The sequence below is a fragment of the Podarcis raffonei genome, chromosome 14 (assembly GCF_027172205.1).
Source record: "Podarcis raffonei isolate rPodRaf1 chromosome 14, rPodRaf1.pri, whole genome shotgun sequence".
NCBI classification, from domain to species: Eukaryota; Metazoa; Chordata; class Lepidosauria; order Squamata; family Lacertidae; genus Podarcis; species Podarcis raffonei.
Genome location: NC_070615.1, coordinates 20942210 through 20966533, shown reverse-complemented (window position 1 = coordinate 20966533; position 24324 = coordinate 20942210). Strand labels below are relative to the sequence as shown.

General features: G+C 43.2%; 1 protein-coding gene across 5 annotated transcripts in view; it reads right to left on the bottom strand.

The window, feature by feature from the left end:
- Positions 1–24324, bottom strand: part of LOC128401613 (protein Lines homolog 1-like) — an 84550-nt gene that overhangs the window by 27691 nt on the left and 32535 nt on the right. For all 5 annotated transcript variants that reach the window (XM_053364891.1, XM_053364886.1, XM_053364889.1 and 2 more), the window contains 3 exons: positions 7527–7709; positions 5398–5515; positions 2123–2241 (listed from right to left, as the gene is read on the bottom strand). In XM_053364891.1, coding sequence (XP_053220866.1) covers positions 2123–2241; positions 5398–5515; positions 7527–7709 — 420 coding nt within the window. The remainder of the gene's footprint in view (positions 1–2122; positions 2242–5397; positions 5516–7526; positions 7710–24324) is intronic.

Genomic DNA, 24324 nt, shown 5'->3' with positions numbered 1-24324 from the left:
TTTGTGTGTTGGCATCCGTCTGTCTCGGGAGACAATGGAGGAGTGTGCCTTTGGGAGTGCAGATATAATGCTAGCTAGAATCACACAGACATAGCTAGCTAGAATGCTAGCTAGAATGAATGCTAGAATGCTAGCTAGAATGAAAGGAAGTGGAAGATTTGTAATGAAGCGGAAGAAAAAAGGAGTAGGTGAATGTGGTTGGTAGACTGCAGATGTGTGGCCACCCGCTAGACCACTGAGCCAACATCAAAGAAGGGAAAACAATAACTACATGAAAAGACTGATTCCATGCATTGTTGGCAAAGTCATTTAAGGGAGAAAAAAGTCCTGATAACACTAAGCAAACTCAACTTTCTTAGTTCAGGCCTTGTACAAAGCAGGAAGACATTCAACCAAACATACTGCCCTGGGCTGGCCAAGTCAGGACGATGCACATGGAGAGCTTGCTGAGGACCTGGGGGAAGGCTCCAGCATGATGTGGGTGTCTCTGCCGGGACTGGGGAAGCCTGGTGGTGAAGATCTAGGATGGGGTAGGGGTCCCTCAACCTGCTCTCTCATCTCATCCCTCTCCGCAATGAGAGTCGTGCCTGCTTCCTCACAGGTCAGAGTCTGTCTCTGACACTTCCACAGTGCCTGCCACGCCACCCACCCCAATGCTGTCAGACACTGGGAGAAGCTCTGCCTTTGCTCCACCGGGCCTGGCTGCTTCTCAGGAGGCAGAGACACCTCCCCAGGCATCTAGATCTAGGAGATACCAAAGCCGAAAGGGACAGAGGGCTCCACCAACTGGGCATAGTGAGATATTCCAGAAACACTTGCTACATTAAGCTGTGTTGGTTCCTTTCCTCTTTATAGGATTAGCAAGGGCGTGACAGCATCTTTTGACCTTTAGCTGTATTCAGGATTGTGTGTATTGCCTGAAGTGCCTTAACCCAGTGATTTGCAACCTACACTTTAAAGTCTTTGGGAAGAATTCTCCTTTGAGTGTTTGTTCCTCAGGAACTGGAAGCCAGGACTGTACAGATGAAAACTCCCTCAGAAGTAAATAGCCTATCAGAGATGCGCTACCAGCGAAGATCATGCCGCTTGGCTTAGTTGCTAAGCAACACCTCTACCCATCCCCCTCTTGGCCAGTTGTCATGAACAATAGGAGAATGAACCCTTAAGTTACACATGGAATAACCTCTGCTGTTTGCCTGGAAGTAAGCCTTGTGTTATTTAGTGGGACTTACTTCCAAAGGGTCTTTGGCAGCTAAGCTTTGGCTTTTGAAACCAAGAACTCAGTTTTGCTTAGCTATTCTGAGATCTGAGAAGAAAACTAAACAGGCAAAGTTAAAAACAAAATGGTACCCAGGATCATCTGCAAGTTTGAACCTGCTTAGATTCCGTGAAAGGCAAACAAGTTGAGGTTTAAATTGCCATTACTCCTGCACTGTGGAAATACAGTGATGTAATACAGGAAAGCTTTGGGTGTGGGAATGGGAGGAACAGAGAACCAGATAATTTTTATTCCTAATATTCAGAATGATGAAATATTAGCTCTCCCACACTGAGTGATTTAGTCATATGTAGGGATGGAGGAGAAATCCTATTCAGTTCAATTCAAATTCAAAACAATAAGCGAAATGAAACACACTCATCCATCACGCTTCTCTGAATTTTGTAATGCAGTTCTCCAGACAAGTAATGTGTTACCAAAAGGGTACATTCACATATTTGTATATGTATATCATACATTCAAGGGCAAATTCATATATCTGTGAAAATAATGCAAAGGGCTGCATTTTGGTTCTCAGATTCTTTTGGAAAGTGTGAATTAGTTATGTTTGCCTTTAAATGCGAACTGAATTGAATTTCTACCCACCCACCCCATCCCCTAATTGGTACAGACCCTACTGAAGAGTCAGGGATCTAATGTTTTATCCTTACAGAGCTAACAAATCTGTGATTGGGCATTCTGCCTTCCGTTTGCAGGAGTGGGCTCCCTTGATGGACTACTCTTCCATGAAACTATAATGGGGGTGGGGGGAGAGAGACAGGGAAAGGTCCTCCTAGCCTCATCTTCTCCTCCCTGGCATGCTCATTTTCTACACACACAGATGGCCATGCTGCCTGTTCTTACCAAGCTTCCTGGAATTTCTTGTGCAGAGTTGGGATTTCTATATTTCGCCGCCGCCGGAACCACTTCTCCACCAGGTGCACCGTCCAGTTACACTTTTTGGCTAATCCACGTATCTCCAACTGTAGGGAAAGTCAGTGGCACACACGTGCCGCAGGTTAGAGGCAAAGTAAGGAGAAAAAGAAAGGGCCTTCTCATTTCTAAGGCTGCAGTTTTCACCACTAGAAAGTAGGCACTTTCCACATTTTCTGGCCATTCAAGCACTGGCTAGAGTAGGCTAAAGAGCACAAAAGCTCATGGCATATAATGTGTTAAGTCGGTGTCACATGACTTCATTTATGCTTTGTGTTTTTACTATCCACATTATGATTTTAGGATCCTGAGAATTCTTCCTTATTCAGAGCTTGGTTTCAACTACTAATGTGGGAAAGGCTCAGTTCTTTCCTATTGGTAGATTGTATTGGTAGATTTGTATTCTTATTTTGTATTTTTCTGTAGTGGGCTGGCCTGGGATCTTTGAATGAGGGGCAGTCAGTGATTCTTTTTCTTTAAAAAAATGTTTAGGGGTACTCTTATTTTCCTACTCATATTGAAATACTGCCCCTCAATGAGGCCAAACTTAGATTCACAAAATGTTTAGAGGTATAAGTACCCCTGCGTCCCCTCAGAAAAAAAGCACTGGAGGCTGTATACAAATTTAATTAACAACAATAATAGATTAACCAGCAGCATGGCTAATCTGAAACTAACCTCAGTGGGACTTCCATATAATTGTGTATAGGATATCAGCCTAAACTGATCCATTTTGAGATATACCACACTTGTTTATAGGACCAGTTCAGCTGCTGCTTTGGGTAAATGGACACCCCCCCCCACCTGTCTCTATTTACTATTCTGTCAGCCAACATTTTGCCTCCCCTTTCTTACTCCAACACATGTGCTGCGGCTATCTTATGGTGCTTGCTCGCTAACCATTTCTAAAACCATCGTCTTCTCTATTTCTTATTAAAGTCTTCCCATGCTTGTCTTGTGGGGAAAGTGTGTTTGGCATTTGAGAGAAGGAGCCTTTTCAGTAGTGGCCCCCCTAAGGATGTATGAAGGCACCGTTTTCTGTTCTGCCCTCTGTTCACTGCATGCAGCACTGCTTCCGTTCTGCTGCAGTTCGTCTTTTGACAGAAGCTAAGCTAATGGTCTCACTGCTTGCTGTGGTGAAATTACATGATGTATGTAAAGCACACTGTTTCCCCATAAATGTCCTCCTGGGACCTATCTTAACATCTCTTTATCACCAGGCAGAGACCTTTCTACTTCCTCAGTCTTTTAAAGATCTTTTTTAAAAAATGAAATTGGAGTATACCTTGAGGACATCGTGTTGGCCACCTCTGATTTACTGTGATGTGTGAATGCGGCAAGAAAGGGACGGAAAAAGCAGGGTACAAATGGGTGGAACTCAGGGTTTCCAGATCAAGGAACGGTTGTAGAAGCTGGGTATGTTTGCCTGGAAAAGAGGAGACTGAGAGGAAATATGATAGCCATCTTCAAATATATTAAGGTCTATCATATGGAAGAGGGACACGGGTGGTGCTGTGGGTTAAACCACAGAGCCTAGGACTTGCCGATCAGAAGGCCGGCGGTTTGAAACCCTGCGACGGGGTGAGCTCCTGTTGCTCAGTCTCTGCTCTTGCCAACCTAGCAGTTCGAAAGCACATCAAAGTGCAAGTAGATAAATAGGTACCGCTCTGGCGGGAAGGTAAACGGTGTTTCCGTGCTCTGCTCTGGTTCGCCAGAAGCGGCTTAGTCATGCTGGCCACATGACCCGGAAGCTGTACGCCGGCTCCCTTGGCCAATGAAGCAAGATGAGCGCTGCAACCCCAGTCGGTCACAACTGGACCTAATGGTCAGGGGTCCTTTTACCTTTATCATATGGAAGAGGGAGCATACTTGTTTTCTCCTGCTCTGGAAGGTAGGACGAGAACCAATGGCTTCAAATTACAAGAAAGGAGATTATGACTAAACATTCGGAAAAACTTTCTGACAGTAAGAGCTGTTTGGCAGTGGAACAGACTCCTACAGAGGTGGGGGGTTCTCCTTCCTTGGAAGTTTTTAAACAGAGGTTGGGTGGCCATCTGTCATGGATGCTTTAGCTGAGATTCCTGCATTACAGGGGGTTGGACTAGATGACCCTTGGCGTCTCTTCCAACTCTTTAATTCTTTGATTCAGTCCTGCCTCACATGTGCCTTCACTTTCTGAATGCTGTTGCTGTTTTCTCCCTGAATTGTGAGAAGCAGTCCCTTGAAGGATCAGAGCATGGGTAGAGTGTGGGGGTCAGTTCCACTCACCCACACTACTTTTGATGTACAGTTTTTACATTTTTTGGTTTCTAATTTGTTAAGAGTTGAAAAACCAGCCCTTGCCCAAGGACTCAGGCTAGGCGGCAGCAGGAGTAAGAGAGGAGTGGGGGGAAGTGGTGAGGATTAAAGGTGGCTGCAACTCCTCCGAAGTCTACAGGGCAAATCAGGAGTGCCTCAGAGTCCACTTGCATCAAGCATTTTGAAGTTTTCCTTTCCAGAAAGGCTTTGATTAGTTAAACCGGCACCAGCAGGAATGTGTGTTACTTGAACCGACTGCATGGATGTTTGGCATTTTCAAATTTTTGGTGTTGTTATTCTAGATTTTACTGCATTTTGTACTGTGCTGGGAATTGTAAACTGAATAGGATTTTCATTATTAAGTTAATGATTTGGGGCCTAAAACGCAGGATAAAAACGTAACATAAATGTACACAAAAATGTATTTATGAGAGCCACTTGGAATTTCCAGTACTGGTCTAGCGAGTGGGATATATAAGTTTTAGAAAGCCATATGCATTCAGAACTAGGGATGTTGGAGAATTTCAACAGAAATGGGGGTGGAAATTGCTGGTGTCTGCATATTTGTCCCTTGTCCAGAACAGAAATCAATCTGTGTTGTTGCTTCCAGTCCACAAATTATATATGATTATGCCCCCCCGCCCGAAATACATGGGATTGAATAACGTAATGACCGTGTAACTTGCATGATTTCTGTAACTAACTGCTAAGTCAAAAAGACAGCAAGATGAAGAATGCAGTTTTTGGTGGAAGAGGAACTGCAGAAGAATGGAAGCAGTGCTGCATGCGACAGATGAAGGGTGGAATGGAAAATGGTGCCTTCTTATACCTCCAATGCAGACAGGCACAGACGATGGTTTTGAGAACAGGCATCTACTAAAGATACATCCTTTTAAAGAAGCCTTCACCTGTGATGGTTTTTTCGTGCACTTCCTGAAAAATGTTTCCAACGTGGGATTCTTCTGGGGCCGGACACGCTTCACACTCTTTAGGCCCATGAGATTTGCTAGAGGAGCAGCAATGCACCTGGAAAGATGCAAAAGAGGAGCCTTTTTTTAAAAAGGAGAAAAAAATTGGCAATGATTCTAATAGATTTCAGTGGAAACTGTGCTATCTGCTGATGAGTTTGCTTTTCCTACTGTTACTGCAACACCGAGAAATGATACCTGTGACGATGGAAAGGGTTTCACATGGAAAATCAGCCACTCTTTTAGCTGGACTGTGCTGCACTTAGGAATAAAGTGATACCTTGGTTCTCAAATGCCTTGGCACTCAAACGCCTTGGTTCCCAAATGCCAAAATCCCGGAAGTGTTACAGTTTTCGAACGATTTTTGGAAGCCGAACATCCGATACGGCTGTCAGCTATTGTTTCCGGGGTACCTGCACCACTCAGAAGCTGTGCCTTGGTTTTCGAACATTTCGGAAGTCAAATGGATTAAGTTTGGCACTTTTGTTTTTGCTATTTATTTTGCGTTTTTGTTTTTGAGGCTTTTTTGGTTCGTTTGTTTTTGTGACAGTGTGGAACCCAGTTCAGCTCCTGACTGATTGATTGTGTGACTGCAGAAATGGATAAAAGCCCCCCATCCAAACAAGGACTATAATCAGTGCAGGTAAGAAAAATATTTAATTTCAATTTTTATCATCTACTATACTGTCTTATTTATTTTATAGTACAGTACATTGATTATTACTTTCATTTTAGGGATCAATGGTCTCGTTAGATAGTAAAATTCATGTTAAATTGCTGTTTAGGAGTTGTTTTTAAAAGTATGGAACAGATTAATCCGTTTTGCATCACTTTCTATGGGAAAGCACGCATTGGAACGGACTTCCGGAACGAATTAATTTTGAAAACCAAGGTACCGCTGTACTGGAAAAGAAGCGATATAACAGGAGGGGTGGAGCCATTGCGCTGGCTTCGCAGAAAGAGGATTGCTATTGCTTACCAGGAGGGAAATAGGTGAGGTGGTGCTGAGGTCAGAACAGTGCAAAGATAAAGGACCGCCCAGATTGGCTCTGCTGGTGCATTTGCCTCTCTGCCACCTCATCCCTCCCTGCTCATAAGTAGCAGCACCGCACCTGCCAAGAAGTTAGCATAGCAGTTCCACACCTGCCAAACAAACTGCTTCTGATATATCCGTATATATAATTGCTCCCATCTCTTTCCAGCTAATTTCTCCAGAGAAGGATGTCTGGAGTGTGGCCAAGAGATGTTGCTTCAGCAATGCGGCAGCTCAGACTAATGGCCTGGGTAGGAGAACTGGAGGCTCCATCCCTTCCTGGCTTTCAGCCAAGCTCCTCCTCCCAAGAAGTCAAAGTTGAAATATTATATTCTTCATTCATTTTTCTTGGAACACTTGTAAATATTTTAAGACATGACAGTGCAATAGCAAAAGACTTCATTTCCATTGCTGAAACTTAATAAAATGAATAAATAAAGTAGTGAGGTCAGCCTTAGCTGGGGTAACCCAGAAGGATGGGTGAAGTATTCTTCTTCTTCTTCTTCTTCTTCTTCTTCTTCTTCTTCTTCTTCTTATTATTATTATTATTATTATCATTGATTCCTATCTTGGTGCATATTACTGTGAATTAATGCATGCAACTTTTGTTTTATGGTATTTTATCCCTCAATTTCTTTCTTTACATATGCCTTCGCCTTTCTACACCACCTTATCAATAATAATAATAATAATAATAATAATAATAATAATAATAATATATGCAGTAACCTGCTCTAGGTTGGGCCCACACCTGTTTTAGATCCTGAGCCGCTCCTTGGGAGGCATGTGGTCTAAGGTATAAGCTCCTCACCTCAATGCTACAAAAATCTATTCAGCTAGAAACAGAATGGGAAAAAGGAGCAAGGCACTTACTTCAAGAGGCTTCAAAACCAAACAAGAAAGAATTCTAATGAAGCTACACACAGCTTCGTAACATTACAGCTACATGCGGCCAATTTGAAGCAATCTTCCCATTGCCTTCGCATTCTTGGAGCTTTGGAAAAGCAATAGATAAAAGTAAAAGAGAAATAGATACCTTTCAACAAAAAGCCTAAGAGCCAACATCCCAAAAGCATATGGAATTGTGACCAATAACTGGTGTGGTTTCGGAAAGATGTATCCATTGCGATCTTCATAGTCCGACCAGCTACAGTTGGCAGGCATCCAGATGTTCTCCCACCAAAACCAGCTATTCACGAATTTTATTATGTGTGCCATTCTGAGTGGAAGGAAAAGAGGGCAAATTAGTCCGTGCTAGTCTATTAACAAACACACACACCAAGACTGCGACCGCTTTGTAACATTTAGACATGAACACGACAAGATCTTCTGCAACTGCATGCCAATGAAACAATGCAAATCAACTTACAAGTATATACACATCTAAGTATCAGTAGTGGAAGTTGTGGTGGGGCGACAACGTTCACCTGGGAGGAGGAAACGGGTGAGGCAGTGAGAAGCAGGAGAGACACAAATGCACTGGTAGAAACACCAGGCTGCGTCTGCCGGTGTGGTTTGCCCCTCCTTGCTAAATAGCAGTGACTCACCTGCCGGGAGATCAGATGAGCACCTCTGTTCCGTCATGTTGTCCTCTCCTGCTAAGGGCATTTCTCTACATCAATTACAAGGCTAATTTTTCTTGGTACAAATCAGGCCCTGACTCTTGAGACTGTGTCCCATAATGGGTGCATGGAGGTTCTCCATATGAGTTCTCAATATTTCCTTGTTGATTGATTGATATCTCAATACATATACAAAATGTCTACATAGTATTACATATACATTATACTTGTAAATTCACATTTTTCATTTCATTATGTACCAATATCTAGTCATTTCTTACTTGCGTCTTATCTTACCCTATGTCTTCCCTTCACCCTTGCGTGACTTCCTAATTTTTATTTTATAACTTTATTATATGTGATTTATTTTTTAAGGTCAGTATTTTAATATGAATTTCTCCTAATATATGTGTCTTCGTGCAATTTGCATTTTTGCAAAGCAATTTTCCCTAATGTTGTGCATTCTTGGGTATTATTTTCACTAATATATACGTTTTTATGCACACTTTACGCAAATATGTGCATTATTATTATTATTATTTTGGTATTTGCTGCTTGCATTGCACAATTTGGAGACAGGCTCATTTCAAAGATGGCTATGTTTCAGTTCATATACTGTTTCAGAATGCACAAATTAGGTAGGTTCACCTTTAAAGGCAAACTGAATCAAATTTCTCTCCCATTCCTGTGCGTGTCCTCAACTGCAGACATAACTGTGACTCCAGCATTAGAACTAATGGACACATGACAAAGAGTACTTCTCATGTACCCAGTGGCGTAGCGTGGGGGGTGCAGGGGGGCCCAGCTGCACCGGGTGCAACATCGGGGGGAGGGCGCAGAAGAGACTCGAGTGCTAAAATCCACGGGTTAGGGGGCGCAAATTACTTGCCTTGCCCCGGGTGCTGACAACCCACGCTACGCCACTGCATGTAGCACATGAAGCGATACTTGCTTATCTGAATTCTATCTATACACATGCTTGAATACCTCTTGCCAAACTGTGGGAAAGCACCTGATAGAAATGATTTTTTTGCATAAGCTATGGCAAGAAATTATTCTGCTGGTTAAGTTAACTGCATTGTTAAGATGGGTTTGTGCAATACTAAGGTGCAACAGGATGGATGCTGGAATTGATGTGCCATTGGCCTGGTCCAGCAGACTCATCTGGTGTTCTTATAGGGGCTGAATGCAGCCCTTGAGCCCTCTCTGTCTGGCCCTGGGTCTCTCCCCAGACCATGATCCCTGCCACTAGGCCGCATGTTTCACTGCCTCTGCTATGCAGCCTCAAGTGCTTTTGCCTGGCTGGAATGTGTCACCGGACTGTGATAATGCTTCATGCTTGTGTCTCAGGGGCAGGTTTGGGATGGGAGTTGCTGTCTGGTGAAGAGGAGGATGGGGTGGAGGATTCTGTAGGCAGGGAGAAGCCTGAGAGAGAGAGAGGATGGGATCCTCACCCTTTGCCTTTAGGGATTTTCGTGTGTGTTTTTGTGTGTATATAGGTAGATTCCTATGAAAAGCAGCCAGCATTTCAAACATTTGAAACATATTTTTTTAAAAATCTATGAGGTAAAACTAAAGGCATACTGAACAACTTTTGTAAGAGTGCCACGCATCAATACCTTATAAAAAACCAAAAAACAACCGCAATTGTTGTATGAAGAAATGCTTTGTATCCCCAACTTACAGCCTAGAGCAAATTTTTATTACTGAACTATAAACCAGAGCAGGCTGAACTTTACAATGGGGACTTCTGAAAGGCACTCATTCACGGTGAGCAGATGCCACGATAATGAAGCCAGCCTTTTAAAGAGGCTGTTTAGACATAGGCTTTAAGATAAAGGGTCTTTAAGCATGCCAGTCACAACCGATGGTGTGCTTGTGTGTGTGTGTGAGAGAGAAAATGACTTAACAAAAAATTTATATCAGTAATAGTAAACTCCCACAGAAAACAAAGGCAGGTCTGACAGAAGTCAGAACACAATATGAAAAGGAGGCCTTTGGGGTGTAATTCTGTTACATTCGAAAGTACCCTGAAATATCTGAAAACTGACACAATGCCAGTCATTGTGGCAGGCGAAAAGCTAGGCCACCCACTGCCTGGGGGCAGAAGACAGATTTTACCCCTCCCCCCAGCTTCCCCATCCCATTCTTCAACAGCAGTCCCAAATTTACTTGACCCCACAGATCTTGATAGGAGCCAATGAGAATGGAGTCAGTCCCGTTTTGAATAGCCCCTCCCCATTTAATCTGCATATCACTATCTAGGTTCTGATAGTGGAGGTAACCATCATGACTCATAGCCAGAGACAGCCTTACCCTCCATGAATTCATCAAGTGCCATAGCAGCTGGTGCCTTTTGTGCCTGGCAGGGCAGAAAGCAGGGAGCCCAACAGTAGGGGGCGCCAGAGCCAATGACAGGCAGAGGCAACAATTTTTTTCTTTTTGCCTGCATCTGGTTGTAAATAACAAGGCAAGTAGGGGGCTGCCGGGCAGCTAACAGAGGTTGGTGGGGCAGAGCTTCATTTGCCCACATAAATTGGGTCTCCACTGGCCAAGTGCTGAATGAACATAGTGTAATGTGCACACATAGAAAGCTCTACACTCTCCAAAGCGTGGGGAAACAATTGAAATGACATATGCAGCTAATTTTACTTCATAAAATTCACACACCGTTTGATTGTAAAAAAATAAACTTCAAAGTGGTTTACAAAAACAATAATAAGATCACCACTAAGAAAAACTAACAACAATTATTTAGGACATTAAAAAAAGTTTAAGATTAAAAACAGATTAAAGATTATAAACAGATTAAGACTCACATCAACTTTCTAAACATCTGTACAGGCTTGTCTAAACAAAGATGTTTTTAGCAGATATCATTAAGAGTACAGTGAAAGCACCTGCCTGATATCAATAATCAGGGACTTCCAAAGGGTAGGTGCTGCCACACTAAAATATCAGGTTGTTACAAATGTGGAATGGGTCTAATGTGGCTTCTGTAATAGTGTCAGTTCTGCCGACTGAAGCTGATGAGTGGACACATTTGGGGTAAGGTGATCATGATAGGATTCCCTTTTCTGGAGGCGCGCGCGCACACACACACACACACGTCACATGGAAGATGGAGCAAGCTTGTTTTCTCCAGCTCCAGAGGGTACATCTCAAACCAATGGATTCAAGCAACAAGAAAGGAGATTCCAACTAAACATCAGGAAGAACTTTCTGACAGAAAGAGCTGTTTGACAGTGGAACAGACTCCCCTGGGGGGTTGTGGACTCTCCTTCCTTGGAGGTTTTGAAGCAGAGGTTCGATGGCCATATGTCACGGATGCTTTAGTTGAGATTCCTGCATTGAAGGGAGTTTGACTAGTCACTAGTCACCCTCGGTATCCCTTCCAAGTCTACAATTCTTTGATTCTATTGCAAGGAATGTAGAAGGATCGTGCTTACTATATTGACCCTGCCAGCATTCAAACATCACAGAGCTTTGCAGATTTCAGAAGGGCAAACTGACAAGAAACCATTGCAGGCTAAATGATGCAAAAAGAGAGCATCTGCACAACTGAAGTCACAGAAACCAGCTTTTCTGGTTGCCAAAGTACCACAGAGCCCTGGCTACAGGCAGAGCAGCAGGTGGCTCTGCAACTTGTTCTCCAATAACCCAGAAATGAAAGGAGTACAGCGGGCTAGACTCGTCTTTCTGGCTAGGCAAAAAGGATGCTGAGGCAGTTATATTACAACAAGTCACGCTGTGCACCAGTATATTGCCACACTTCTCAGCGGGACTTCAGAAGTTTAACAGGACTTTGGGCACTTTTAATCAACAAGCAGCTGATCCATAAGGCAGCCTTATCACAAAACAAAAGGGGAGCATACTCAGTGGTGTAGGGAGGGGGGTCAGAGGGGTCGGGCTGCACCGGGTGCCACTCTGGGAGGGGTGACAAAATGGCTCCTGTAGAGCAGCCGAGGGCGCCCACAGTCCGTATGGGGGCTGCCGCTCTTGGGCGCTATCCTTACAGGCTGTGTATATACGACATTCCATATGGAGTGCACACGCGCAGGATGCCGCACATGCGCAGTCTGTACGGGCTGTGCCACCCTGGGTGCTGGAGAAGGTTCCTCCGCCACTGAGCATACTATTAGGATCTGGAAACTTCAGCCTTGTATATGGCTGCCCCGAGTGGTGAGTGATCAGAATTGCAGTTTGGAAGAAGACCCATGCTGTGGGCTCTAGCTAGGGTTGCCATACAGTCATACCTCGGGTTAAATACGCTTCGAGTTGAGCGCGTTACAGTTGCGCTCCTCGGCAACCTGGAAGTAACGGAGTGCGTTACTTCTGGGTTTTGCCGCTTGCACATGCGCAGACACTCAAAATGACATCACACGCATGCGCAGAAGCGTTGAAAAGTGACGCGCGTGCGCAGACATACCATCACTAGTTACGTTTGCCTCTCAATGCGAACGGGGCTCTGGAACGGATCCCGTTCGTATCTAGAGGTACCACTGTATTTCAGACAGAGAAAATCCGGACAGAAAAGTTGTTGAGGGTTTTTTCCCCTGCCAAAGTTGTCAAATTCACAAAAACGAAACAAAAAATATGTTTCCCCCGGACATTTTTTAGCAATTTCCGCCCATCTGGCAGTGATGGCCACCGACTTGGGTGTCTTTAAAAGAGTGCAGCAATAAGAGTCTTTAAAAGGTGCAGCAATAAGACTGCTAGCACATTGGCAAAGCTAAGCACGTTCCAGCATGTTTTCAAACTGTATGGGGGAACCGCATGTTGAGATTCCTGCACTGCAGGGGGTTACTGCTTTACTGCTGGTACTCTGCAGTGTGCATATTTATAGAAAGAGAGAACAATAATCTGTGACAATTAAGTTGCGGTTGCCATATTTCAAGAAGTAAAAATCCATTTCTTAACGAAAACATGATTTCTCGGTTTACTTGCCGCCTTCCGGAAATTCCCTCCCGTATGGCAGCCCTATATTAAGTAATCTTTGGAATGCCTTGTAAATAAGTCAGTTCCTATCTTCTGGTAGGCCCTTTGAGGAGCTGGGTGTGGATTCAGTGGCCCTGGTTGTTGACATTACCTGTATTTTAAGCAAGTGAACAACCTTCTACCATAGCTGCCATATGGTGATTAATCCTAGGCCGATATATCACCTCTCATGTACACTTTTTACATTTCTCAATGCCCCGATGACCCTCATGGATTTTCTGTGTCATTTCTTTATGGAGGCTACAAGGTATCACCACTTTGCTTCCTTGGGAGGTGATGTCATCCATCACAGTGAATTCAGGTCTACAATTCCAGTAATTTCTGATATCTCTGATGGGACTCGTCCACCTGGGAAGGTAGCCCATCTAGGAGAAGGAAAGCTCTTGATCCTAAGATTCCACTGCCTTGTGGGGTATCTTCAGGAGAAGTAAAGGCTAAGGGAGTAAACACTACATTCATTCGTGTTGGAGTCTCCAAGATGGTTGGATGGCGTCTTGTATACCTCAGTCTGGCAACTCCCGCAGGCAAGCTGGTACCAAATGTATTGCTCTGCTTTCCTTTGGCCACATCAAAGAGGCCAAGAGGGCGGTCCATACACACTGCCCAGGCTTGCGTCCAGGTGAGGTCACTTTGGTGCTACTAACACAGCAGTTTAACTTCACCTCCGAGGTGCATTCCATAGTCTCTCAAGACAGATTGATGCCAACAACAACTTATTAGCATCAGCAATTAGCATGTGGCGAGCTAATTAAACTACATCAATGTCCCAAGTGTGTGCCTTTAATCCTAGTCAATCAACAAGTGTTGTTGAAATCTGGTGAACTCCTTTGCTACGGGTTCCCAAAAGCAGGGATTAACTATTATTAGTGCTTCTAAACATCAAAAGAGCTGGGTTTTAGCATGGAAATAAATAAAGGAGGCTTAGTTTTTAGGAACAGGAGAATGGAGGGGTGGTACCAGGAGGTGGTGAAGGAACCATTTTTTTGGGGGGGGGAGGCTGGAAAAGATGCCTTGGACTGCTGTGGTGCTGCACTGCTGTGGGTAACAAGCCCCTCTTGATATGACTATGCTGCAAGTTCTGTACTCGCTCCATGCAAACTAAAGGTTTGTGAATAAACCATGTTTCTTAAAGCTACAACAGCCTCCGCTGTGTCTTGCTTCTCAAAGGAACACAGACACCGGGTGACCACCTAGGAAATACTGCATTGGACTACTGCAACGTGCTCTACATGGGGCTACCTCTGAAGGTGACCCGGAAACTACAACTATTCCAGAATGCAGCAGCTAGACTGGAGACTAAAAGCGGCCGCGGAGACCACATAACACCTGTCCTGAAAGACCTACATTGGCTCCCAGTATGTTTCTGGACGCAATTCAAAGTGTTGGAGCTGACCTTTAAAACCCTAAATGGCCTGGCCTTGTATACCTGAAGGAGCATCTCCACCCCCATCGTTCAGCCTGGACACTGAGGTCCAGCTCTGAGGGCCTTCTGGTGGTTCCCTCATGGCAAGAAAGGAGGTTACAGGGAACCAGGCAGAGGGCCTTCTCGGTAGTGGCGCTTGCCCTGTGGAACGCCCTCACACCAGATGTTAATGAAATAAATAACTTTCTGACTTTTAGAAGACATCTGAAAGCAGCCCCGTTTAGGAAAGTTTTTAATGTTTGATCTTTTATCGTGTTTTTAGTGTTCTGTTGGGAGCCGCCCAGAGTAGCTGGGGAAACCCAGCTAGATGGGCAGGGTATTAATAATACAGTGGTACCTCAGGTTAAGAAATTAATTCGTTCTGGAGGTCCGTTCTTAACCTGAAACTGTTCCTAACCTGAAGCACCACTTTTGCTAATGGGGACTCCTGCTGCCGCCGCGCCACCAAAGCACAATTTCTGTTCTCATACTAAAGCAAAGTTCTTAACCCAAGGTACTATTTCTGGGTTAGCAGAGTCTGTAACCTGAAACGTCTGTAACCTGCAGCGTCTGTAACCCGAAGTACCACTGTAGTAACCCCCGGGAATCTTGGCCCAGCTTGGCAGAGATTGGGGGTGGCGTCCCACCTTTGTAACCCCATACATATATTGAGTAAATCTTTTATAAGCAAATAGTATACCAAGTAGCTCTTTTTCCATCTGTGTATATCTAGTTTCAGTGCCAGTGGGGGACTGAGATGCATATGCCACTGGCACCCATCTTTTGTAATAATATGCAGAGTATAGACAACATCTTTCCCTGAGTCCAGATCTTTAGCCTGTGCTTTCACAGTTTATGAGCCCCTGCAAATCTGAATAGTCTTGTCCAGGAGCAGATTCCCCTTTTGCAACAGCTGCTCTCCAATAACATTATCTTTGATACCACAGATAATTCTGTCCCTTATCAAACTCTTTCCCAGGTCCGCAAAAGCACAATTCTTGCTCACAGCTTTCTTAATTTTGTTACATATTGATCCATTGTTTGCTCCGCTTTCCGTATACACCTGAATAACTTATTCTACCCCCTTCCCAAAAAACTCATTCTTTTTAGGCATGCAGCACCCTTCATACCTATCAATAATTACATTCAGCTTCATGTTCTCTCCTTCAGCGAGCCCAGTTATTATAAATGTCTAGGGCCTCCTCTCCTACCATAGCAACTGATCGTATCAGTTTTTCCTTCAGTCCCTATTGCTGCCAGGTACGTACAGTGCAAATCTTTGTCTAAACTTTCTCCAGTTTTCTGCAATATCTGTTGACAATTGTAGGCTTGATGGGGGCTGCAGCATTTTCATTTTTGCAAAGGTTTAACAACAGTTATGTAGACCTTACTGTCTCTGGGTGCAGCTCTGACAGCTTCTTATCTTCTGTTTGTAGCCCTTCAGCCAGAAGACTTTCTGCCCATAGGAGACTGAGGTCCCTTCACTCCTCGCAAAATATAATATTTGAGGCGGCCAATATTTTATTCAACATTTTATTCAAGTTGGCACCCCTGTTTCTGCCAGTTAATGTTTATCCACTTTCTGACACCATGCAGTGTTTCAGGGTCCAATAATAGGCACCAAGAATGAGCAGCACTTTTTATAAAAGAAGCTTTATTCAGAGGAGCCCCTAAGACTCTCTGCTAGAAAGGAGAAAAAATATGGGCCTAAGGAACTGCCTAGGTCTTGTGACTCCAGGGCAAATCCCCAAATTGCCAAGCCCTTAACATTCAGGGCGTATCAACAAATTGCTAGCTCTGTCACACACCCTCCAACATTTCTCTGATGAAAATATGGATGTCCCATTCCATACTGATAATTTTACTAATTATACCCCACACATCTTATTGTGCTGCCCCAGCACTCTGGGCAGCTTCCGACATATATAAAAACCACAATAAAACATTAAACATTAAAAAAACTTCCCAATACAGGATTGCCTTCAGACGACTCGAGGGTTGGATAACACCACACCCTCCAACATTTCTCCAATGAAAATAGGGACATCCTAAGGAAAAGCTGTATGTTCTGTGATCAAATCAGACAGCTTCTCTAAATCAGGGATGTCCCTGGAAAATAGGGACACTTTGAGGGTCTGCTATCAATACACTGACCCTGGAAAGATGGAGACGGGTGTGTTGCAGGAGTGGGAATGGAATAATCAAATGAAACAATCAGATGGATGTGTTCCAAGACACACAGCCCTGTGTATGTTTGTTCAGAAAAGAATTCCACCGTGTTCAAAGGGGCTACACACACGGTTGCAGCCTTAGAACCTGATGTCATGTTATACTCATTGGGCGAAAAGACAAGACTTTAACTCAAGAGAATTCTGAGGAGCCTCTGGGAAACAGCAGATAAGAGCAACACAGATTTAGGCTCAGTTTGCAGTAATGCCCAGCCAGAGCATGGCCTAGAGTGGATGTGCAAGCATGCAAGCTGTTGCTAAGGAAATCACGGCCTCTGGTCCTGCTGCTGTTGCCAGCTAAGTGATAGAATTGTAGAGTTGGAATGGACCCTGAGGATCACTTAGTGCAACTCCCGGCAATGCTGGAATATGCAGCTGTCCCATGTGGGGATTGAACCTGCAACCTTGGCATTGTCAGCACCATGCTCCAACCAACTGCGCTATGCATGCTTTGTTTTAATATGTCTCCTGAACCCAGTTCATGGTCTGTCTCCTCCAAACAAACCACAAAGCTGAAAACTCAAGAATAAATATCACAATAAACCAAAGTGATATTGTCAAAGTGAATGTGTGAGTAAACCCTAGATAGGACATGACAGCGCACAGAAGGATATTATTATTGCAGTGGTGTATGTTGGCATAAAAATAGTGTGAGAGGAGCCATCTTGGTCATAGCTGTTTCTGCACAGTGAACAAATTCAACACAGCAAAGGTCACAACAAAAGTACTGACAAGGCACGTACACAGCTACCATTATTAATAATAATAAATACATTCCAGAGAAGGGACATTCCCAGCCATATCTGGAGATTGCTGGGGGTTGAACCTGGGAACTTCTGCATGCAAAGGACTCAAGCACTGAGTCATGTTCTACATAGCCTACCTACAAGCTCCCTCTGATTCAAGCCTTTTTCTTGAAACCAGGAAATGGGAAAGATTGGCATGGCAATAAAAAAGCATGACTGCTCATTCAAGAACACATAACAGGCAAAAGTCTCTGGAAGTTCAGCTTAGCAGACCCTACTATTACAGAATGCAGTGCCACAGACAGCTTTGACATAACTTACAAAACCTGTTTTTAAAACAGATTATTATGGGCGGTTAAGTGGAACTGGGTGAAAGGCCCTCTTTCTGGGAGCTACTCTGTATTCACAGTTATCAAGATGCTGCTTACATAAATGATGGAGGAAAAATCCAGTTTGGGTACCATATTCAGACAAAAAGATATGTTTTGTAACTCGAGGGGGGGTAGTGATTTTCATGTCATTCTGATGTTATAAATGCACTGTTCTCAGTAAAACCTGGATTTATTTTGAACAGGAAATGTTGTCTCATAAGGAGTAATGGATTTTGCTGTTTTGTAAATCGCCTTCCTCTGTACTGTAGACTATTCACAATTGTTTACAAAAGTATCAACTTCTAGATCTCAGACTAATTTTAAATCTATTGTATTGAGTCAGGGACTCAGAGGCAAAGCACTGGTCTCTATTACTTACATAGTGCTTTTAGAACTTACCACGGGGTCCCCTGCTGGGTCTTAAATGTTCTTGAGAGAAGGATTTAAATGCTTAATATAGGAGTCTAAATGGAAATCTCTGTGGTTAGCTAGGCCTTATAAATCCGTTTCACCATACGTGTGGTTCTGCACAAATGGCATTTGTACACCTGTGCAGATGTTTCCTATCACATTGCAGTCAACACAGGATTGCTGGCAGAGCTGTGGACCCTGAGGGACATTCTTCCATCATTGGAGAAAATGCCCTTGGGTGTCATTATTTTGTTCTCAAGGATATCAAGAAATATCTAAAAGAATTAAATCACTGGTTTAGGTCTCCCCTCAACATATCCACTGAATATGTGGACTAACAACATGAAAACTTGTTGCTCTAAATAACTTTTAGCTGCTGCTAGAATTTCAATAGCTCAGCCATGGAAAACCCTGAAAAATCTACGTTTGTCTTTGGACTTGGCTATTGCAGAAAAATGTGAACATGAACTGCATATATCCAGGGAGGCTCCAGAATGCTTTCATGTCATCTGGTGGGATTTTATTTCCTATTCTCGACATTCGTCATCCACACCTGCTTGGGAAATGAGGATGTCTTCATTTATACTGGTGTGTCATCCTTTCTTTAACTTACTTTTTGCTTTATATATGCTATGATGTAATATCCTGCTACTGTACTTTTGGACTGCTGTAATGGTAATAAGGGACGCGGGTGGCGCTGTGGGTTAAACCACAGAGCCTAGGACTTGCCGATCAGAAGGTCAGTGGTTCGAATCCGCGCGATGGGGTGAGCTCCTGTTGCTCAGTCCCTGTTCCTGCCAACCTAGCAGTTCAAAAGCACGTCAAAGTGCAAGTAGATGAAAAGGTACCGCTCCGGCGGGAAGGTAAACGGCGTTTCTGTGCACTGCTCTGGTTCGCCAGAAGCGGCTTAGTCATGCTGGCCACATGACCTGGAAGGTGTACGCCGGCTCCCTTGGCCAATAAAGCAAGATGAGCGCCGCAACCCCAGAGTCGGCCACGACTGGACCTAATGGTCAGGGGTCCCTTTACCTTTACTGGTAATAAAATTCTAATTTAAATACATAACTAAACACACTCTCTCTTTTATAGCACTTGTAAATGTGGTATCTGTCATACAGATCATTGTATCTGTACCTTGGTTCTCAAACTTAATCTGTTCCGGGAGTCCATTTGACTACTGAAACCATTTGAAAACCAAGGCGCGGTTTCCGATTGGCTACAGGAGCTTCCTGCACTCAATCAGAAGCCACGGCAAACGCTCAGCTTCCGAAAAACATTTGCAAACTTACTTCTGGGTTTGTGGCATTCGGGACCCAATTTGTTTAACTAAGCCGTTCGGGAACCACTGTACCACTGTATTAAATCAGACCCTCCAACCATCTAGCTCAGTATTGTCCAAACTGACTGGTGTGGCAGTTCTCTAGGCTTTAGACAGGGACCATTTCCATCTCTACCTAGAGATGTCAGGGACTAAACCTGGAAACTCCTTGCTTCTGTAGAGCAGATACTCTACCACTAAGCTATGGCCCTTACTCCACCCAATACAGCTCCGTTGTAGTGAGAAGTGCACAGCTTAGACGGCTGATATCCCATGAGTCCTTGATTTGGGGGTTGGTCTCATTAGGCACATATAGCCCGGCTGCTGACCACCCAGAGCCTCCTCTCAGAACCCTAAACAAACTACAGCTCCCACAATTCTTTGGGAGAAGCTATGATTGTTTAAAGCGGCACTGTAGTGCTTTAAATGTATGGTGTCTAGAATAAGAGAACAAGAAGAACTTATGTTTAAATAAAATTGGAAAATGTTTACTGAATATATGGGGGGGCTGTGTACACTTGAAAACAATGGCAGCATTAAGTTAAATTCAAGAGTGCAAATAAGTCTTGATGGATGTAATAATGTAATACTGAATGATTTAGTTTATGGAAAATATGCAGGGATTTGTGATATGCAAAATGAACCATGGAAGGGTAAGAAGGGAAGTCATTGATATTTTAAGGCTGTTTAAATGAATATTCTAAATTGTAAAACAGAAAGTTTAATAAAAATTATATATATATATATATATATATATATATATATATATATATATATATATATATAAATAAATAAATAAATGTATGGTGTAAATTTGCCATTAAACTATGTAAAAGAGTGGTTCCCAATGGGTGGTTTGCAGACCCCTGAGGTTCTGCGGGACCATAACAAAAACTATCAAAATTGTCAAAAGTAGGGGGTCCATGGCTTCTGTTTTTGAAGATCGGGGGCCCGCAGTACTTAGCTAACTGGGAACCACTGGTGTAAAAAAAATGAATCAAGCTTAATTCATTATAACTCCGGCCAGAATATTTATATGCAAATGCATGCTGGGGATAAGAAGCCTAATAAAACAGATCAGATAAAGAAAGTGTGGGGAAAGCTAATCATTGTTGGACTAACTACTGTGCTCAAGGAGGGAGAAAGTATGACTAAGTAACCACTAATAACACAGTGTACACAATAAAGGGATTTGGAAATTCTGGACCAGGGAACTGAATACACCAATTTGTGAAGAAAGGAAAATAGTATGCTGAGGAACATCAGTAGCAGTATTTATTATAGTTATCACTATAAGGCCAGAGTGAGTGTGCAAGTCACCTATCAATCCTGGAATTAGTAAAAGTTTAGAATTAACCTTTGATTAATTTGGTTTATGCTAATAATAATAATAATAATAATTTATTATTTATACCCCGCCCATCTGGCTGAGTTTTCCCAGCCACTCTGGGCGGCTGCCAATCAAGTGTTAAAAACAGTACAGCGTTACATATTAAAAACTTCCCTGAACAGGGCTGCCTTAAGATGTCTTCTGAATGTCAGGTAATTATTTCTCTCTTTGACATCTGATGGGAGGGCGTTCCACAGGGCAGGCGCCACTACCGAGAAGGCCCTCTAAGGAGCCAGGCCAGCTCACTGAAAGAACGCTGACAACAGTCAGTCATTAGCCCATCCAGGAAGCCTCCAAGAGGGCAAAAATGTGCCACATAAGGAGGGGGGGAGCCCCTCCCCCAGCTTTGCGTTGGTGGTGGGCGGAGACCAAAGCGGTTTCAGATTTCAGGGTGAATGACATAAGTGAACAAAAAAGGCATATCAGTTTTGCAAGCGGTTTGGCAAGCAGAGCAAGAGAAGAGAACACCATGTGGGCTGGCTAGGACAAGCTGTAACAAGGAGACACAGAGGACGCGACTGATTTCTCCCTTTGCAGACCCAAGCATGCTGCACCGATGAGTGAAGCAATGGACCCTCTTGGGGTGTAATCCTGAGCACCCTCTATCCTAGGCTCAGGTTGTATATCTGTGTAAATGCACCACATTTCATAAAGATGCCACAGTCTCTCCTGTGCTTCATTGTCCAAAAGAAAATACATACAGGACCTGGTATCGGTGTGGCGTGTAACAATATTTATTCTACCCAAGTAATAGTGTGTTATCATTAATAATTTCATATCAGGTGCTTTCTGAGAATTAATCATTTAGTGTTGCTCCTGTAGCTGATTGTGATAATGTAAATTGTGTACAGTTTTTATGATTTAGGTAAAGGTAAAGGTAAAGGGACTCCTAACCATTAGGTCCAGTCATGGATGACTCTGGGGTTGCGGCGATCGTCTCACTCTATAGGACGAGGGAGCTGGCGTTTGTCCGCAGACAGCTTCCCGGGGCATGTGGCCAGCATGACTAAACCGCTTCTGGCAAACCAGAGCAGCGCACGGTGACTATTTATCTACTTGCACTTTGATGTGCTTTCAAACTGCTAGGTTGGTAGGAGCTGGGACTGAGCAACGGGAGCTCACCCCATCACAGGGATTCGAACCGCCAACCTTCTGATCAGCAAGCCCTAGGTTCTGTGGTTTAACCCACAGCGCCACCCGCGTCCCTTTTATGACTTATCAATACACAATAAGCCTTGCACATTATTTTTTTTTAAAAACCCCAGCACATAGTGAACACGGTATCTGGTAGAAGGGTGGGAAGCTTGCCTTCTCTCTCCAACCTTGGATGTGCCAACAATTTTTTTTTTTATTACATACCACACACAATATGTAAAAGTAGTCATGTGCTCCCCCTCTACCACCTGCAGGTACAACGAGTTCAACACGTTTAAGGGATTAGGAGGTAAGAAGAGTGAGGCAACACATATTCGGTCACAGTATCCTATTTGACTTTATCTATCTAAAATCATTCATTTAGGTTTTTAGCACTCTACCCAAGCAGCAGTCTTTCCCTGTCTCCCAGAATATCATATGGATCTGTTAACTGCTTTTTGTTTTAATAAACATCAGGAAAAAGTAATATCAATGGCTGCATTAAAATATTTCAGCAGTTACAAGGTGACAAGAAAAAGAGACTGTAACTCTATCTATCTATCTATCTATCTATCATCTATCTATCTATCTATCTATCTATCTATCTATCTATCATCTATCTATCTATCATCTATCTATCATCTATCTATCTATCTATCTATCTAATCTATCTAATCACACACAAACACCATTTGTCTGAGATGACAGAACCCTCAAAGCAGTTTACAAAAAGAATCAAACTATTAAATTGTCAGTAAAAAAGTTAAAAACAGCCTTTTAAAGCCTTCAAAAAAATAAAATCAACAACACGGTAACGGCCAGATTAAAACACATGTCAAGATTCTACATGTTTTTGCTGTTATTAAAGCATTTCGGGTCAGTTAGTACACCTGCCATTCATTAGGATGGTGAGCCGTTTCATTGTTTTTGGCATAAACTCATTAATTTCAGTGAATGCGACCCGCAGCATACAACTGTTAGCATGAACTGCATTCCTTAAAAAGAGAAAGAACCAAACCAGCAGTCCCAGCTACTGCAGAATGAAGCTCAAGAATGAAAGGAGACAAAAAAAGTCCTACCTGGCCGTTTCCCTCCAGAGAGTACGTTACATCTCCCAGTGAAGAAGATTGAAGAGGCACAGTGGCTTTCTCTGTGGTAACGCCCCATTTGTGCATGATTCTAAATTCTTCAGCGTCCCACCCACGAAAGTTGCAATTCAGGATTCCTGACTCAGGGCAATCCTCCTATTGTGTAAAACCTTAGGATGCACCTCCAGTGGAACAATGCTGATCTGCTGCCTTTGGTGCTTGTCCCAACCTTGTAAAATGAGAGAGTCGTTGTTTTATGGTATCCCTTAATCAGGGAGGCAAATACAGCAGTGGCAGGAGGGGATTCTTCAGCTTAAAGCTGAGTTTCATGTAAGAAACTCCACTTCGATCCTAAAGAATACCCTGAAGGAGCCACAATGAGCTCCAATTTCATGGGATGCATTCCTGTGGTATATGAAAAGCTTTTTTTAAGGTACATATGTATTACAGATACTGCATTTTTAATAGATACATATGAAAGGTGCACAACATTTTAACAGGTGAGGAATCCTGCGCCACATTCACACCATACATTTAAAGCACTATGAGACCATTTAACAAATCATCATCATCATCATCATTACTTTTAATTTGTATACCGTCTTTCTATCTTACAATACCCAAGGCGGTTTACAAGCCGAAGAAACAAAGAATGTACACCCTATAACAATCTAATGCCATACAAAAATGTGACAATAAAATAGAACTTTAAAATAAGCAACCTACATCAAATAGTCAGGAGTCGTTCGCAACTGGACTTACGGTAACTGTCAGGGGCCCTTTACCTTTTTTTTACATCAAATCAAGTAACATTCAAGAATCATTGGAATAGTATGGAAATTATACTTCCCACCAAATAATTCTGGGAAGCGTACCGTAATTTGTTACGGGTGTTGACAGTTGCTAGGCAGAGCTGTGGGCCCTGAGGCAGTGAATAGTCTGTGACCAGAACAGCTGAGCTGTACAGATCAACAAGTGTCAATCAATCAACCTTTATTGAGGTCAAAGACCAGACAGGATCAACAAGTGTTGTTGTTTGGGGGGGGGGGGCTTTTCTTTTTTCTTTTTTTAAACGAGATCACACACCAGTTAATTGCAAGCAGCAATATGGGAAAGCATTCATTTGCCTGTACTGAATTCTCCAGAGGAGGCCACTTCACCCATGTTCTCAGCATGCCAGCTGGAT